At 43.2% G+C, this 18,412-nt stretch overlaps 1 protein-coding gene across 4 annotated transcripts in view; it reads right to left on the reverse strand.

The window, feature by feature from the left end:
* Positions 1-18,412, reverse strand: part of dcun1d1 (DCN1, defective in cullin neddylation 1, domain containing 1 (S. cerevisiae)) — a 104,010-nt gene that overhangs the window by 6,016 nt on the left and 79,582 nt on the right. For 3 of the 4 annotated variants that reach the window (XM_070883432.1, XM_070883431.1, XM_070883433.1), the window contains exons 4-5: positions 14,640-14,770; positions 9,894-9,976 (exon numbers count right to left, since the gene is read on the reverse strand). In XM_070883432.1, coding sequence (XP_070739533.1) covers positions 9,894-9,976; positions 14,640-14,770 — 214 coding nt within the window. Of the gene's footprint in view, positions 1-9,892; positions 9,977-13,126; positions 13,271-14,639; positions 14,771-18,412 lie in introns of those variants that run through there. The other variant, XM_070883434.1, reaches the window with a different exon arrangement.

The following is an 18,412-nucleotide window of genomic DNA, read 5'->3' on the forward strand; positions in this document are numbered from 1 at the left end:
TATGTTCCCTGCAAGCTTAATCTCATACTCTATTTTCCCCCTCCTAATTAGACCCTTAGTCCTCCTCTGCTGAATTCTAACTTTCTCCCAGTCCTCAGGTTTGTTGCTTTTTCTGGCCAATTTATATGCCTCTTCCTCGGATTTAACACTTGCCCTAATTTCCCTTGTTAGCCACGGTTGAGCCACTTTCCCTTTTTTATTCTTACACCACACAGGGATGTACAATTGTTGGAGTTCATCCATATGATATTTAAAGTCTGCCATTGCCTATCCACCGTCAACCCTTTAAGTATCATACTCTAGTCTATCCTAGCCAATTCACGTCTCATACCGTCGAAGTTTCCTTTCTTTGGCCCCAAGTTTCCACACGCGGCGAAAAAGGCGCCCCTCAGAGCTGGGCGCCTGTTTTTCGCGCCGAAAACAAAACGCGGTATTCTCGAGCTCCTTGCAGCTCGATGTCTGCTTGGCGCGGCGCACAGGGGGCGGAGCCTACCACTCGCGCCGATTTTGTAAGTAGGAGGGGGCGGGTACAATTTAAATGAGTTTTTTGGGTGCTGGCAACCCTGCGCGTGCGCGTTGGAGCGTTCGCGCAGTCTGAAGTAAACATTGGCACTCGGTCATTTTCAAAAGTGCTGCAGAAAAAGTGAAAATTTGTTTATTGAACCCTTGCAAAGGCTTGCATTTTAATTTTCTTGATATTTCTGTGTGTGAGGGAGTGCTTTTAGCAGCACTGCTGAATAAATCACCTGCTGAATTAACGTTGGCTCTTTAACCAGTGTTACTGCAGCAACTGTGCATTTTAATTCAGCCTTTACAACTCATTACCGTTTCAATCTCCACCACTCATTCTGTAATTAAAGATAGACTGTGATAAACGGGACACATGCACTTGTTTGAGACTATTCAAATTCTTTGTAGCTGTTCAATTTTTAACATTTTTTAATAAAACCACATTGCCCTTCCATGATCAGCACTGAGGCTGCTTGCTGCTTCTTGCCCCTGCCGTCGGGACCGACACCACACCGCTGCCTGAAAGGCCTGTCTGAAGCACTTTCACACATGTAGGAACATGGTTTATTTAATCTTTTCTTTGCTTATAAATTTTTATTCAGGTTGTATTTATTTGTATAATATTTGTGTAAGTATAACTAAGGATTGATTGTAGAATTTAATGACTTCCCTTCCCCCCCACCTCGTTCCCGACGCCTAATTTGTAACCTGCGCCTGATTTTTTAATGTGTAGAGAAGGTTTTTTCAAGCATACAAAAATCTTCACTTGCTCCATTCTAAGTTAAGTTCGGAGTACGTTTTCACTGTGGAAACTTTCAAATCAGGCGTCAGTGGCCGGACACGCCCCCTTTTGAAAAAAAAATTCTGTTCAAAAGTGAAACTGTTCAACCTGACTAGAACTGCAGAAAACTTAAATGTGGAGAATTCCGATTTCTAAGATACTCCGTTCTCCACAAGTTGCTCCTAAAAATCAGGAGCAAATCATGTGGAAACTTGGGGCCTTTAAGTTCAGGACCCTAGTCTCTGAATTAACTGTGTCACTCTCCATCTTAAATGAAGAATTCTACCATATTATGGTCACTTTCCCCCAAGGGGCCCCACACGACCAGATTGCTAATTAATCCTCTCTCATTACACAAGACCCAGTCTAGGATGGCCTGCTCTCTAGTTGGTTCCTTGACATATTGGTCTAGAAAACCATCTCATACATTCCAGGAAATCCTCCATAGTATTGTTACCAGTTTGGTTAGCCCAATCAATATGCAGATTAAAGTCACCCATGATAACTGCTGTACCCTTATTGCAAGCGTCCCTAATTTTCTGTTTGATGCCATCCCCAACCTCCCTACTACTGTTTGGTGGTCTGTACACAACTCCTGCTAATGTTTTCTGCCCTTTGGTGTTTCGTAGCTCTATCCATATAGATTCCACATCATACACGTTAATGTCCTTCCTTACTATTGCGTTAATCTCCTCTTTAACCAGTAACGCTACCCCAACTCCTTTTCCTTCCTGTCTGTCCTTCCTGAATATTGAATACCCCTGGATGTTGAGCTCCCAGCCTTGGTAACCTTGGAGCCATGTCTCCGTAATCCCAATTACATCATATCCGTTAACAGCTATCTGCGCAGTCAATTCATCCACCTTATTACAAATGCTCCTCGCATTGTGACTCAGAGCCTTCAGGCTTGTTTTTTTTTTTAAAAACACTCTTTGTCCTTTTAAAATTATGTTGTAATGTGGCCCTTTGATTTTTGCCCTTGATTTCTCTGCCCTCCACCTTTCCTTATCTCTTTCCTACCTTTTGCTTCTGCCCCCTTTTTATTTCCCTCTACCTCCCTGCATATATTCCCATCCCCGCCCTTTTAGTTTAAACCCTCCCCAACAGCAGTAGCAAACACTCCCCCTAGGACATCGGTTCCGGTCCTGCCCAGGTGCAGACCATCCGGTTTGTACTGGTCCCACCTCCCCCAGAACCAGTTCCAATTTCCCAGGAATTTGAATCCCTCCTTCTTGCACCATTCCTCAAGCCACGTATTCATCTTAACTATCCTGCTATTCCTACTCTGACTAGCACGTGGCACTGGCAGCAATCCTGAGATTACTACCTTGGAGGTCCTACTTTTTAAATTCAACTCCTAGCTCCCTAAATTCAGCTTGTAGGACCTCATCCCGCTTTTTACCTATATCGTTGGTACCTATATGCACCACAACAACTGGCTGGTCACCCTCCCCCTCCAGAATGCTCTGCAGCCGCTCAGAGACATCCTTGACCCTTGCACCAGGGAGGCAACATACCATCCTGGAGTCTCGTTTGCGACCGCAGAAACGCCTATCTATTCCCCTACAAATGGAATCCTCTACCACTATAGCTCTCCCACTCTTTTTCCTACCCTGCTGTGCAGCAGAGCCACACATGGTGCCATGAACTTTGGCTTCTGCTGCCTTCCCCTGATGAGTCATCTCCCCAAACAGTACCCAAAATGGTGCATCTGTTTTGGAGGGAGATGTCCGCAGGGGACCCCTGCACTACCTTCGTTCCACTGCTCTTTCTTATCTGCCTGTGTAACCTTTACCTGCGATGTGACCAACTCACTGAACGTGCTATTCACGACATCCTCAGCATCGTGGATGCTCCAGTGCTGCAATGTGGTCTGTCAGGAGCTGCAGCTGGATACACTTCCTGCACATGTCATTGTCAGGGACACTGGAAGCGTCCCTGATTTTCCACATAGCTGGAATGGTGGCGTTAAACCAGGAAACCAGAACTCTTGGAGCTAAGGAGGTTGAGGGAAGATTTGATAGCGCTTTACAAGCTTATAACAGGTTTAGATAAGGTAGACAAATAAAAGCTGATGGTACAAGGACTAGGGGACACAGGTTTAAGAGGTAGACGGGTGATGAGGGGAATTACTTTTTTTACGCAGCGAGTGGTAATGACCTGGAACACTCTGCCTGCGAGGGTGGTGGAAACGGAGACGATCGATGATTTCAAAAGGAAATTGGATAGGCATTTGAGGGAAATAAACTTGCAGGGCTACGGGGATAGAGCGGGGGGAATGGGACTGCCTGGATTGCTCTACAGTGAGCCGGCATGGACGCGATGGGCCGAATGGCCTCCTTCTGTGCCGTTATGACTATGATTCTAATCTTTGCGTTGACAGGTTTTCCAAACTTTGCTGGAAAGTGAATTAACATTTTATCTGTTGGGCCTAAGGATGGAGGACAAAGTGACATAGTACTAATATTGGGTCCCATTTTGGTCAACATACTTACGATGCATTGGAAAGGACTCAAAGGCAGCCATAGATTATTTTAATTTTTGATTGCTAAACTATTAAGTCGTCAATCTGTTTTTTGTGGAATGAAGTTTGTTTGGGGGGGAGGGGGGGGGGGGGCGGGGTGGAGGAGAAAGAGGTTTTATAGTATTCAAACGGACTTGGACAGCTATCTTACTGGAAAGAAGAACCTGAGTCATGGAGGAAACAAGTGTAATTTAACTATTCTTTAAGTAATTTCCTATCTAATAGATCCTTAGACATAGAAGTTATGCCAGATGACTGCAAGGTTGACAAATTAATACCTTTGTTCACAAAGGGAAAAATGAATAAACCAGATAACGATAGACCAGTCAGCCTAACATGGTTGCGGGTAAGTTCCAGAAGCTACACGAGATAAAATTAATACTTATGCAGAAAGACATGGGTTCATTCAGGGCAGCAAGCATTAACTGGTAAAAGCCAATTTGTGTCTGACAAATTTAAGAAGTCTTTGAGGAAATAAAGTGTGTATTGATAGAGGAAATGTGATGTATATAGATTTTCAAAATGCAAATTAGAGGTACTGAATAGGAGGCTTGTTAATAAAAATGAATGTGCATGGTATTAAAGAGAATGTGGCAGCATGGATAGAAAGTGCATGAAAGGACAAGAGAATAGTGGTTAACATAAGTTTTCTGGACTGCAGGGATATAAACAATGGTGTCTCTCAGAGTTAAGTGTTGGGACCATTGCTCTTCTCTTTCTCTCATAGATGATACAGGGGAACACGATTAAAGTTTGCAGGTGACAAAAATAGGATGCATAGTTAGCTGCAAATACTAAGCATCTTGTTGATAAGGCAGCTAAGAAAGCAAATGGGATACTTGGCTCTGGGAATATGGGCATTGAATACAAAAACAATAAAGTCATGCTAAACCTTTACAAATCACTGGTGAGGTCTCAGCTGGAGTATGTGTAGAATTCTGGGCACCACGTTTTAGGAAGGATGTCAAGGCCTTGGAGACGGTACAACAACAACTCGCATTTCTATAGTGCCTTTAACTTAGTAAAATGTCCCAAGGCACTTCACAGGAGCATTAGCAAACAAAATTTGACACGAAGCCACATAGGGAATATTAGGGCAGAAAGCTTGGTCAAAGAGGTAGGTTTTAAGGAGCGGCTTAAAAAGGAGGAAAGAGGTGGAGAGGTTCAGGGAGGGAATTCCAGAGTTTAGGGCCTCGACAGCTGAAGGTCGTCTACCAGTGGTGGAGCGATTAAAATCAGGGATGCACAAGCGACCAGAATTGGAGGAGCCGCAGATATCGCGGAGAGTTGTGGTGCTGGAGGAGGTTAGAGATAGGGAGGGGTGAGGAATGGAGGGATTTGAAAACAAGAATGAGAATTTTTAAATCGAGGCATTGCTTAACCGGGAGCCAATGTAGGTCAGTGAACACAGGGGTGATGGATGAATGGGACTTGGTGCGAGTTAGGATACAGGCAGCAAGTTTTGGATGATCTTAAGTTTATGGAGGTTGGAAGATGGGAGGCCAGCCCGGAGTGCGTGAAATAGTCAAGTCTAGAGGTAACAAAGGCATGGAGGGTTTCAGCAGCACGAGCTGAGGCAGGGGCAGAGTCGAGCGATGTTATGGAGGCGGAAATAGGCGGTCTTAGTGGTGGCACGGATATGTGGTCGGAAGATCATCTCGGGGTCAAATACAACACCAAAACTGCGAACCGTCTGGTTCAGCCTCAGACAGCTGCCAGGGAGAGGGATGGAGTCAGTGGCTAGGGAACAGCGTTTGTGGTGATTTATCAGGAATGAGGAACTTTGGTTATGTGGAGAGATTGGAGCAGCTGCGATTGTTCTCTTGAGCATAGAAGGTTAAGGGGGGGGACCTAATAGAGGTATTCAAAATTGCGTGCGCTTTAGTTGAAGTAGGGAGAAACTGCTTTTTCTGGCAAGTGAGTCAATAACTAGGACATAATTTAAAATAATTGGCAAAAGAACTAGGGGGGAAATGAGGAAAAAATATTTCACAGAGGGTTATGATGATCTGGAACACCCTACTTGCAAAGGTGGTGGAATCAAATTCCAAAGGAACGTTCAAAAGGCAATTGGACATGTAGTTGAAGAGAACTAATTTGCAGGGTTATGGGGAAAAGCTGCTGTGGGGGACATAATTGGATAGCTTTCAAAGTGCCAGAAAAGGCATGATGGACCGAGTGGCCTCCTTCTGTGCTGCAAGATTCTATGGGGCCAAGTTACGGCTCGAGTTGCTCTTGTTTTTTTGGAGCAACTGGTTTAGAATGGAGTATCTTAGAAATTGCAATTCTTGGCATTTAGTTTGCTCCAGTTCTAATCAGTTAGAACAGTTTCAGTTTGGAACAGATTTTTTTTTTCCCAAAAGGGGGCATGTCCGGCCACTTACGCCAGTTTTGAAAGTTTAGGCACTGAAAACTTACTCCAAACTAACTTAGAATGGAGTAAGTGTAGATTTTTGTACGCTCAGAAAAACCTTGCCTACACTTAGAAAATTAGGCGTAGGTTACAAATCAGGCGTAGGGAGTGTGGGGGGGGGGGGGGGGGTTTAAAGTTTACAAACATTAAACACTTCAGTTTTACAAATAAAGAGCCATCATCAATAATAAATGATAAACACATCAATAAATCAACACAAAAGAAATTTGTAAAAAATCACAACAAAAAAAAAAAATTTATAAAACAAAACATTTTCCACTTAACGACTGCAGCACCGGGAGCCCTCCAACAGCGTGGTGGGACAGCCCCCCCCCCCCCAGGTGTGTCTCTGTCAGTGTCTGTTTCTGATAGCGAGGGGGGGGGGGGGAGAAGAAGAGAAGAGAAGGGGGGGGTGGGGGGAGAAGGAGAGAAGAGAAGGGGGGGGTGGGGGGAGAAGGAGAGAAGAGAAGGGGGGGTGGGGGGAGAAGAGAAGAGAAGGGAAGAGAAGGGGGGGGGTGTGAGGAGAGAAGAGAAGGGGGGGGGGGTGTGAGGAGAGAAGAGAAGGGGGGGGGTGTGAGGAGAGAAGAGAAGGGGGGGGGTGTGAGGAGAGAAGAGAAGGGGGGGGTGTGAGGAGAGAAGGGGGGGTGTGAGGAGAGGAGAGAAGGGGGGGTGTGAGGAGAGGAGAGAAGCAGGGGGGGTAGAAGAGAAGGGGGGGGGGGGGGAGAGAAAGAGAAGCGGGGGAGGTGGAGAGAAAGAGAAGCGGGGGAGGTGGAGAGAAAGAGAAGCGGGGGGGGGGGGGGGGGGGGAAGAGAAAGAGAAGCGGGGGGGGGGGGGGAAGAGAAAGAGAAGCGGGGGGGGGGAAGAGAAAGAGAAGCGGGGGGGGGGGGGGGGGAGAGAAAGAGAAGCGGGGGGGGGGGAGAGAAAGAGAAGCGGGGGGGGGGGGGGGGGGAGAGAAAGAGAAGCGGGGGGGGGAGGAGAAGAGAAGCGGGGGGAGAAGAGGAGAAGGGGGGGACAAGAGGAGAAGGGGGGAGAAGAGGAGAAGGGGGGGAGAAGAGGAGAAGGGGGGGAGAAGAGGAGAAGGGGGGGAGAAGAGGAGAAGGGGGGGAGAAGAGGAGAAGGGGGGGAAAGAAGAGAAGGGGGGGGAAAGAAGAGAAGGGGGGGAAGAAGAGAAGGGGGGGAAGAAGAGAAGGGGGGGGAAAAGAGAAGGGGGGGGGAAAAGAGAAGGGGGGAGAAGAAGAGAAGGGGGGGGGAAGAAGAGAAGGGGGGGGAAGAAGAGAAGGGGGGGAGAAGAAGAGAAGGGGGGGGAAGAAGAGAAGGGGGGGGGAAGAAGAGAAGGGGGGGAAGAAGAGAAGGGGGGGGAAGAAGAGAAGGGGGGGGAAGAAGAGAAGGGGGGGGAAGAAGAGAAGGGGGGGAAGAAGAGAAGGGGGGGGAAGAAGAGAAGGGGGGGAAGAAGAGAAGGGGGGGAAGAAGAGAAGGGGGGAAGAAGAGAAGGGGGGGAGAGAGAAGGGGGGGAAGAAGAGAAGGGGGGGAAGAAGAGAAGGGGGGGGAAGAGGAGAAGGGGGGGAAGAAGAGAAGGGGGGGAAGAAGAGAAGGGGGGGGAAGAAGAGAAGGGGGGGGAAGAAGAGAAGGGGGGGGAAGAAGAGAAGGGGGGGGAAGAAGAGAAGGGGGGGGGGAAGAGAGAAGGGGGGGAAGAAGAGAAGGGGGGGGAAGAAGAGAAGGGGGGGGAAGAAGAGAAGGGGGGGGAAGAAGAGAAGGGGGGGGAAGAAGAGAAGGGGGGGGAAGAAGAGAAGGGGGGGGAAGAAGAGAAGGGGGGGGAAGAAGAGAAGGGGGGGGAAGAAGAGAAGGGGGGGAAGAAGAGAAGGGGGGGGAAGAAGAGAAGGGGGGGGAAGAAGAGAAGGGGGGGAAGAAGAGAAGGGGGGGAAGAAGAGAAGGGGGGGGAAGAAGAGAAGGGGGGGAAGAAGAGGAGGGGGGGGGAAGAAGAGAAGGGGGGGAAGAAGAGAAGGGGGGGGGAAGAGAGAAGGGGGGGAAGAAGAGAAGGGGGGGGGGAAGAAGAGAAGGGGGGGGGGAAAAGAAGAAAGGGGGGGGGGGGAAGAAGAGAAGGGGGGGGGAAGAAGAGAAGGGGGGGGAGAAGAGACGGGGGGGGGGAAGAGAAGGAGGGAGGGGGGGGAGAGGAGAGAGGGGAGAGAAGGATGGAGGGGAAGAAGGGAGGAGAGGGAGGTTGAACGGGCCAGGCCCAAGACTTGATTTAAAGGTAGGTGGCCGGGAGTCAGGTCAGGGGGTGAAAAAAAAGAGTGGGAGTCTGTTTGGGTCAGGTCGGCGGGGGAGCGGGAGTCGGGTCGGGGGGGGGGGGGGGGAGGAGTTGTCGTCGTCGTCGAGTCGAGTCGGGTCAGGAGGAAGCAGGAGCTGGGCGTGGGAAGTGCAGCCTGATCCACGCAGCCCCAGTGAGGCCATTCGTCCAGGGCTAGGGGCTGAGTGCTTCGTGCCCCTCCCACACAGTTTTGGGCGACTGCACATGCGCGGCCACTGTAGCGCACATGTGCAGAGGTCCCGGCACTGTTTTCAGCGCAGGGACCTAGCTCCGCCCCCCACAGCTCGTGCTGCGCCACACCCAGCTCCAGAGGACCTGCAGGGAGCCGGAGAATAGGAAAGTATTTTTTAGGCACACTTTGTGGCGCGAAAAACAGGCGCCCCAGTCGGGGCTGCTCCGTTCTAGGCGCGGCCTGAAACTTGGGCCCTATGATTCTATCTTTAGGAGGACATAAATAAGTTACTTGATTGGGTGGGTAGATAGATGTCTTGAAATTTAAATGAGAAATCTTGGGCGGAAGAATAAGGAGAAATCATATACACTTGATGGTACAATATTAAAAAGAATAGAAAACCAGAGGCATTCAGGGTTTCAGATATATAAATCTTTAAAAGTGGGGAAGGGCAAGTTGATGAAGTGGTTCGAAATGCACAAGGGAACTTAAGTTTATATATAAAAAGCAAAGTAGAAACGCTAAAGCTATATAAACAATTGTTAGATGCAATTAGAATACGGTGCTCAATTTTGGGCACCTTACTTTCAGGAGGACATCAAAGCCATGGAGAGATGCAGAAGAGATTCAGCAGGGCATTCTCAGGGATAAGAGGCTTTAGTTATGAGGACAGACTAGAGAAGTTAGGACTCTTTTCATTGTAATACAATGTGGTTAAGAAAAGATCTAATAAGAGGTTTTCAAAAATGAGAGGTTTTGATAACTGAGAAAAACTATTCCAACTAGTCGAGGTGTCAGCAAATGGAGGGAATAAATTGAAAACCATGACCAAAAGAACAAGGAGAGGTCAGGAGAAATGTATTTACACAGAGTTTTTAAAGGACATGATATATCTTATTAGTGGGGAAAGCAGAATCTATAACAGCTTTTAAAAAGGAAAGTAGAAAAATATTTTTTAAACAAAAAATGTAAAGGGTGTGGGCATGGGAATGGGACTAAGTGGATAGCTCGAGAGCCAGCACAGGCACAATGGGCCAAATGGCCTCCAGTGCTGTAAAATCTGGATTTTAACCTGATGTCTGCATTGTATAAATCAGATACAACTTCTTTAGGGACTTCCCAAATACAAATCTTTTAAAACAAAATAAATCCGATTCAGTTGGAAATTTTCATACTTGTACTCACCAATAAAAACTTATTCCATAGATCTAAGAATTTGAATCGCCCAGCAAGTACTAAATTCCAGTATGCAATTGCCATTTCTAAATCTGCAAAATAAAAATGATAAGTACATCTTCAGTAGTTACAGGAAAATTGAAACATCTACATCAGAGAAGTCAAGAGTAGCACTGCAAGTGTTATAGCCAAATAATTTTTAAACATTAGCGTTATATAAATTTTTCTCCATTTTGGCATTGTTGCTGTAACTACTTTTTAACTAGAGGAAAAGTGATGTAAAATGAATTAAAACAATAATCTAAAACTCCCTAGTTTCAGCAGCTGATCAGCAGAAAATGCCTGCAGATATTAAGCTCACTATAGATACATCGGTAGGAGGTTTAAAAAAATATATGGTAAAATCCCAATAGGTAAAGGTATTACTGTTCTCATAACACAAAATATTTGTTTAAACTATGTATTTACAGTGGATTTGTGCTTCTTGATGGCCCCTTTAATCTCAATGTCATAAAAGGAGATGCTGGTTTATTTACCGGCTTCTCAACTGTACATATATTGTCCTTCATAACAAAGACTATGGAGTAATTCAGTATAATGTAATATTTTAAAAGACTGCACAACATGCCCATCCAACCCAAATAGACGTGGGTGAGTGAGGACAAATTAGCCAAGTGTCAACATGTCAGTAATCTTAACAGAAATGGCAGGACACACAGAATGCATTTTTAACAATTAAACTGTTAGCAGAAGCAAAATGTTTTTAATATTAGTAAATACAGGGACTTCAGATCCAATGTGCAGTTTTCTACAAGTTCCATTTGCATATAATTTCTCCCCAACATGCAAGTGTTGCTTTATTTATAAAATAGACATTTGATTTTGCTTTCCAACTTATATACCCCTCGTCCTATTTATGTTCACTTAATCACAAAAAGTTAAGGGATTTCAATACAAATATTTTCCATCTTTTGCACCAAATGGCAGCACTCTCAGGTTAGGTACAATACAGGCTAGTTTCAGAATACAATTCCCTCTACTTTTTCTCCAATACTCTGCCTAAATCCTAACCAGGGTGGGACACTTCAGATGATGGTCATCCTTATGTGACCCGAGCATTAAATTACAGGTTGTTTTGTACTGTAGCACTGAGCTGCCAGGAGCTGGGTTTTGTCAGTCCAAACTTAAATCGCCAGTCATATTTATTTTTCATTGTTCATATTTTGAAATTTGTTATAAAAATATGTATGACGTTCAACTCAGTTTTCTGTGATTTTACCAATTGTCATTAACTGACCTGGGTTACAAAACCTAGATCATGCCACCATATTTTAGAAACAAAGAAAATGCACCGATTAATATAAATGGTTTGCTTTTTAGTCAGTAATAATACTTCACTTGTAATGAAATAATCAACATTCAGAACATTCTTTTTATCCTCCATAAAATAGGAGCCAGTTAGGTAGAATGCTCTGAATTTGACAAAGATAGATTAATTCTCTTCAGTTTCTTCCCTTTTCACTTCCAGATTTCTCAAATCTACTAGTAAATTTGAACGATGCATCATCCCACAAATTGAGGGGAAAGCCAGGGTCTCCTAGCATCTTTCTTTAACTAGCTAGGAGATGGTGAGGAAGCACAGTGAAGGTTTATTTGTCTGCTGTTCTACCCTTCCACTCAAAAGGACCCCTTTGCCCACACTGTGGCGCCGAGATGGAAATCAGAAGGTAACGATCACATTCCATCAGTCTGTGGCATGGCACATGAGTACTAATGTGAAACAAAAGCAAAATATTGCAGATGCTGGAAATCTGAATTGGAAACAGAAAATGCTGCAAATATTTAGCAGGTCAGGCAGCATCTGTGGAGAGAGAAACAGAGTTAACGTTTCAGGTCGATGACCAGTCATCGGTCATCGACCTGAAGCATTAACTCTTTCTCCACAGATGCTGCCTGACCTGCTGAGTATTTCCAACATTTTCTGGGTTTTTTTCAGAATACTAATGTGGTGTGTTAAAGACCACTAAGATGGGTTTATAAAAACACTGCATAAAACGCTGGTATTTTTGATAATGGTCACCAAACAGGAATTTATTTTACAAACTAATTTTGAGAGAGAAAGGTGATCTTCAATGGTACGAACACAAATTTCAGAGATTCGCAACGGTTAAGACACATTTCTTATGGCCTATGTCTGGTGAACCTTCCATGGCTAAGTAAACAAAGACAAAAGACATACTCCACATTCACTAGACAGCAGAAGAAGAAAATTTGGACATGGGCACCTCTTTCTTCTCTATCTTGCCCGATCCCATCAAAACAAAAACAAAAATTAATCTAGAATTTTAAACCAAACCAGACGCAAGTCAACAAAATGACCAAAAATTTAACGCAAGGCATGGTAAATGGTATTGTCAAAGCACACTGCCTCGGGAATCATCAAATGACCACATCTTGTGCTCCTGTATAACCCAACAGATTTTCAAATATACTCAGTTAAGCACCAACGGTAACTTTTCCTGAATTTGGGCTTTCACAAATGAGTTGGAATAGAGCAAAATCAGACTATAAATGACATTTCAATTTTGTCATTCATACTTAACCAGCATTTTGTTTGATCTTTTGATCTAGTCAATCTTCCAAAGACCATAACTGTCTAATAACAGTTTAAATAAATTGTTCAAAGTATTAATTCTTATTTCAAGAATTTGTTTCGTAGCAGAAAGATCAGCCAGAATATCGGAGGTGAAAACATGTATTTTTGAAGTTCCAGGAATCAAGAAAATCGCACTTTAAACAGGATTTTGAACTCCAAAAACACAAGACCAAAAGGATCAAGAATCTTCTCTTAGCTAATCATATGAAGACCTGCAATGGATGATGCTAACTTCCATCAACTGCAGAATGAGCACTTTTAGTGGAAGAATCAAACCATCAAATCTATACCAGCTTATGTTTAGCAATCCACATATATTCATCTGAATCAGTTCTGACACAGGTTCTCTATAAAAGAAAACTTTAACCTGCCTTTTCAGATGCTGAAGGGCCTTTGGTGTGTTTGCAACAATTTCTTTTTCTCCCCCTCATCTGATTAATTCCGTAGTTTAATGTGCAAAGATCACATGAAGGATTAAAATAAAAATTTCAAAATGAATTTAATTGTTACATGGCAATTTTGTAAAGCCATGAATGGTAATCATTATATTTGTAAACATTTTGCTAAAGTTCATCTATGTTTATACCTTTGAAAAATTAGTTCTGCCCCTCTTGCATTCTGCTGCATGTGAAGGTCCTGCAGGTAGGTCTGCCTCCACACTTCTCCCTATTCCTCGTTATCTGGCAGCCTAGGTCTTGTTCCCAAGCCTCCTTTAGATTTTCTGTGTTGTCTGCAGACATGGAGATAAATATGGCGCAGATATATTTGTGGAGATTTTCCAGAGTGCGGGCAAATAGATCAGATGGGTCGGTTTGCACTGAAGTTGAGTATCGCTTGGTCTCAGAAGTGAAATAGCTGGATAAGATACTGGAAGGTCATATCGGAGTTGTCCAACCCTAAAAGTGCCTCATGTCAGCTTCTGAATCTACTCGGTGACTACTTTTGGGCATTCACAATTGTGCCAGGATAGAGGCCTAACACACGCAAGAGCATATTTAGTGAAGCACCTCTTTCTGGATTAACGGTACTATGAAGCATTTACAGACCCCTGATGCCCTTTCTAGATTTTCAAAGGCTATGTTGCTTTTGGGGGTTCACAGGGGCACTTTGGTTTCCATCTTAATCACCAATTCTGTTGGAAGGCCTTATCCTAAATGAGTGTCCCAATAGCAGTGCCAGAAGTTTGGAAGGCTGAGTCCTCTGCTCCACTTGGCGAGTTAAGTGGTTCAGGTGGATACACAATCTTATCTACCCAAACTGCTGTAATAGACTTAGTCAGGCAGGATCTGCTATAGATAGAGAAGCTATGTTCATATTTAGTGTTTGCTCTTTCAAAATTCAGTTTTTGTTAAATAGTACACAAGATACCAAAAAATTACTTCCTGTATATCAATGGTAAAGGGGGGGGCGCAGGGTGAGTATTTTGTTGGTAAATCCATGTTGCTGCATATATGTTTATCTTCATTCCTCAAAATGTACTGCAATCTTACCCCAAGTTCATAAATATAGTCAAAAGTAGAAAATAACAAACCATTAACATCAATGTTTTGGAGAACTGTTAGCCAAGATGTAAAAGCACTAGACTTGGACAAATTTTTTTTTTTTTACAAAAGTTTGGATTAAATCGCTCCAGTTGGAACACTATTTACAATCAGTTAAGCAAAGTTAAAAAAGTAAACAAAACCAACAACTTAATTTAAGTTACCATCCCTTACTTCTAACTTGGGCAATCACAACTACCAACACACCAACTCCAAGTTATGTTGGCTGCCACATAAAACCATGAGTAGTTAGATTACAGTAACATGCCACATGACTTTTCTGCCCTCTTATGAAGCAGTCCCTGCTGAAACACAATAAAAACAAAAAAACAAATTATGTGACTCGAACAAACATCAGGTCTGGGTCACATTAGAAGTTTTGTATTCTTCTGCCCTATATTTTCTCTTTGCATTCAGTGAAAATTCTGTCCCCACAGGCTGCATTACTCTGAAGTAACTACAATAAATAATGCAAAGTCTGGCAGAATGCTGTTCTTTTTATTTACCTCGGCACTGGAATGTTTTTGAAGGTCAACATATCTTTTATACTGCACTTACCTAAGCCCTTCTGGCCCGGGTTCTTTGCAAAGTTGAATGTGAACTGGTAAAAATCCTTAAACTTTGCTTGATCTTTTAATTCTAGTTCCAACTTAGGCAGTAGGACTTTCAGTTTTTCTATGCTGTCACACCTTAAGCAATAAGAAAAATGTTTTTTTTTTAAATCAATACATCACATATTTCTATGTTCTCAGCCATTGTTACCATCAACCTATTAAAATTCCTTCATCCTCCCTCTCTCATTTCCGTTCCCACCCACCCAATCACAACGTTGTAGTATCTTTATTAGGCCTCAATGAGACTGGATTTAAATATACTTTTCATCCATTAACTGTACAATGAAAGCCAGACAAATTAGGCAGGTCCATTTAGAGGTGAAGAAAATGCCAAACATGTAGGATTTTCTTTAATTTAAAAGATCTGCATGCTTACCAATCATGCTTTTAAAAAGGATGAATCAGAGTTCTACGAATCAAAAATGTCTGCATATTTGTGATGAAAGATGCAAATAACTGAAATTCACAGTAAAATTGGAAAGGTACTAAGATCATTTGGAAGCCCTCAGACTATTGGATGTTACCATAAGGCCCCAATTCAAGTGTTGATTTCTCTTTATTGGTTTTGTGTCTTCCAACTGTATGTAGCGAACCAGAGATATGAGATTGTGCAAGATCAGTTCCTGCCACCTCTGGAGAAAAAAAAAGGTGGCTGGGGAGACAAGGCAAAAAATTTGAAACAGATTGTGGAAGGAAAGACTCATCATCATACGCAGTCCCTCGAACAAAGGAGGAAGGGAAAGCAGGCAGGCAAAGTGCTATCCTTTATACATGAACATATTTGGAGCTTTGTCTAGAATGTATCTGGTGCTTAGAAGAGTTTGCATAACCACAAAATTAGTACATGTAACCAATGTTCCTGCTAAGCCACGCAGTTATCTACAAGGTCCCTCACAGGCTGATCACTGACTTTTCCATTGTAGATAGCGCACATGCAAAAATTTAAATGGACTGCACATTAGGGGGAGGCAGGCCACGCAGGAAGCAGCGCAGCTTACGGGGAACATTGCCTGTAAACAATTATGCAGTGTATCATATCAAAATTCTGATGTTAACTATCTTCAAATTCTAGATTATTGCTCCCATGGAATGAAATAACTGTCAAAGTGTTACAATGAATCAAGATCACATCTGGGCAGTACCTTTGAACTAGTGCACTTTTGTTGGCTGCCAAAAGTATCACGATTCAGCGGAGAGTTGCTAATTTTTACAACATAGGAGATATAAAAATAGGATTTTAAGAAAAATAATACTCTCTACTCATGTGAAAAATGACATTTTTTGGGTAGTCCATGAGTACTTAAATGAAGCATTTAGTTCTTAACTAGTACTGCTTTGTAGATGTAAATGTCATTGTATGAAAATATAATAATTGCACACTTCATTAAGAAAGCAACCACACCAGCCGTTTTCAACACACATTTGCAAATTTATAAAAATTGGGTCATACACCCTAAATTCCCCTGCACTCTATGAATCTTGATTCACTTGAGGCCTTGACAAAATTTCCTTTATATGCACACAAATGAAAAACTCTGAGGCCATCGAGTTTTTAAAGTCACCAATAACAATTTTTTTTTGGCAATGCAATACTGGTATATTACATGCTTTCGCGATTTTGTGTAATTGCTAAATTCTAGTAGCCATGGATGGATATGTTGAAAATGTAGCCTTTTAAACTAGCCAAACTTGATTGGCCAGATGTCATATGACCAACAGCATTCTCCCCTTCTTCCTCCCTCCCTATCAATCTCAAGTACTGGTTTACTAACTTGAACACTACATAACTAGTTGCACTCCTCTTCCTCCAACCCCTACACTTACACACACCGACCCACCCCCTGCCCACCAGCCTAAAAAAGACACGTTCACCTTGAAGTCACTTTCCAGAGTAAGCCTTTTGCAAGCTACCCTTATTGGTTAGCCAATGCAAAAACCTAACCAACTCCAGAGGCATTTAAATCTCATTGGCCACAGCATCAACCTCTATAGCCATAAAAGCTGAAGACACAGGAACAGGAGTAGGCCATTCAGTCCCTCAGGTCTGCTCTGTCATTCCATTAGATCATGGCTGATATGCACCACAACTCCACTTTCCCACATTTGCTCCATATCCCTGAATATCCTTACATAACAAAAATCTATCCAAGTCTTGATAGCTCCAATTGTCCCAGCATCCATAGCCTTTAGGGAGAGATAATTCCAAATTTCTACTACTCTGTGGAAAAAGTGCTTCCTGATTTTGTACCTGAATGGCCCCTTGTTCAAGATTCACCCACCAAAAGAAATAGTTTCTCTGTATCTACCCGATCAAAACATTTTAACATTTTAAAAACCTCGATCAGATCACCCCTCAATCTCCTATACTTAAAGGGAATATAAGCCAAGTTTATGAAACCTCTCGTCATAATTTAACCCTCGGTATCGATCTGGCGAATCTGCGCTGCACCCACTTCCAAGGCCAATACATATTTTGAGATGCGGTACCCAAAATGAACACAATACTCCTCTCCTTTGTATGCCAGCCCCTTTGAGATAAAGGCCAACATTCCAATAGCCTTTGTGCTTGCTCTTCATATCTGTGTACTGGCTTTTAATAGTGTACGCTTGGGACTCCCAAATCCATTTCCTCTTCTACAGTCCCGAGTTTCTTACCATTTAGAAAATACTCCGATTTATCTTGCATGGGTCCGAAATGGATGACCTCAATTTTCCCACATGGAACTCCATTTGCCATAGTTTTACCCACTCACTTCATCTATGTCCCCTTGCAACTTCCTGCTTGAATATACAGCTCTCTACCTCTTCATTCAAGTCATTAATAAATATTCTACAACAGCCTACCAAAAATAAACAATGGCCATTGTATTTAATTTTATGACAGTCTTGGGGAAAAAAAAAGACAGCAGTTAACAGAATGCTTCCTTTATTGCTAAATGAGGACAATCTGGAATGTCCAGTAACCAAATTTCCAACTTTACAAACCATAAATAGTCAGGAAGATTTCAAAAGTTTACATAAAGCAATAAAGGCATTTTTTTTTTACATTTAAAAAAGCCTGCATCCCCTCAGATCCACGGAGCAACCTTCGCACAAGAGAGAGTTTGGGGTCAATCTTATGCACACACTGGATTGTAAACATAGAACTTTCATATTCCCATATCAGCAACTTAAAATGGTTTAGTTATGTTCCCTCTAAGCTGTGCTGCTGCGTAACTCTCTGCCAGTACAGCGCAGTCTGGGACCTGCTTTTCCAATGTTAAGTTTTGCAGATGCACGAAACTGTGAATGTGCCACCGCCCCTTAAAGTGGCCGCGTACCCAAACAAACAATGAGGGGGAAACGTTGATTATTACTATCTCAAGTGCTCACATTATGGGACCAACAATTGGTCCATATTTTCCGGTTTGCTTGGAAGCAATGAAGCTAGAAAAACACCATTGCAGTAATTTTGAAGTCAATGGAAAAGAAAAATGAGCAGGGTATAAAACAGCTTCTGGGAATTCTAGAAGCAATTGTTCAAAAAACATAGCTACTGGACATCACCTCTGACCCAAAGTCGCCATCAAACACCCGTGTCACAGAATGTTGGTTTTAAGAGAGCCAGTACTCTGGGATCAATGTGGATGAGCCTGTTAAGGCCATTTATAGAGAGTGTGTGTATTACAAAGGCCAGACAGCAATATTTGAAGCCCCATCACACGCAAACATATCTTT

This window comes from Pristiophorus japonicus, chromosome 6 (genome assembly GCF_044704955.1).
Source record: "Pristiophorus japonicus isolate sPriJap1 chromosome 6, sPriJap1.hap1, whole genome shotgun sequence".
NCBI classification, from domain to species: domain Eukaryota; kingdom Metazoa; phylum Chordata; class Chondrichthyes; family Pristiophoridae; genus Pristiophorus; species Pristiophorus japonicus.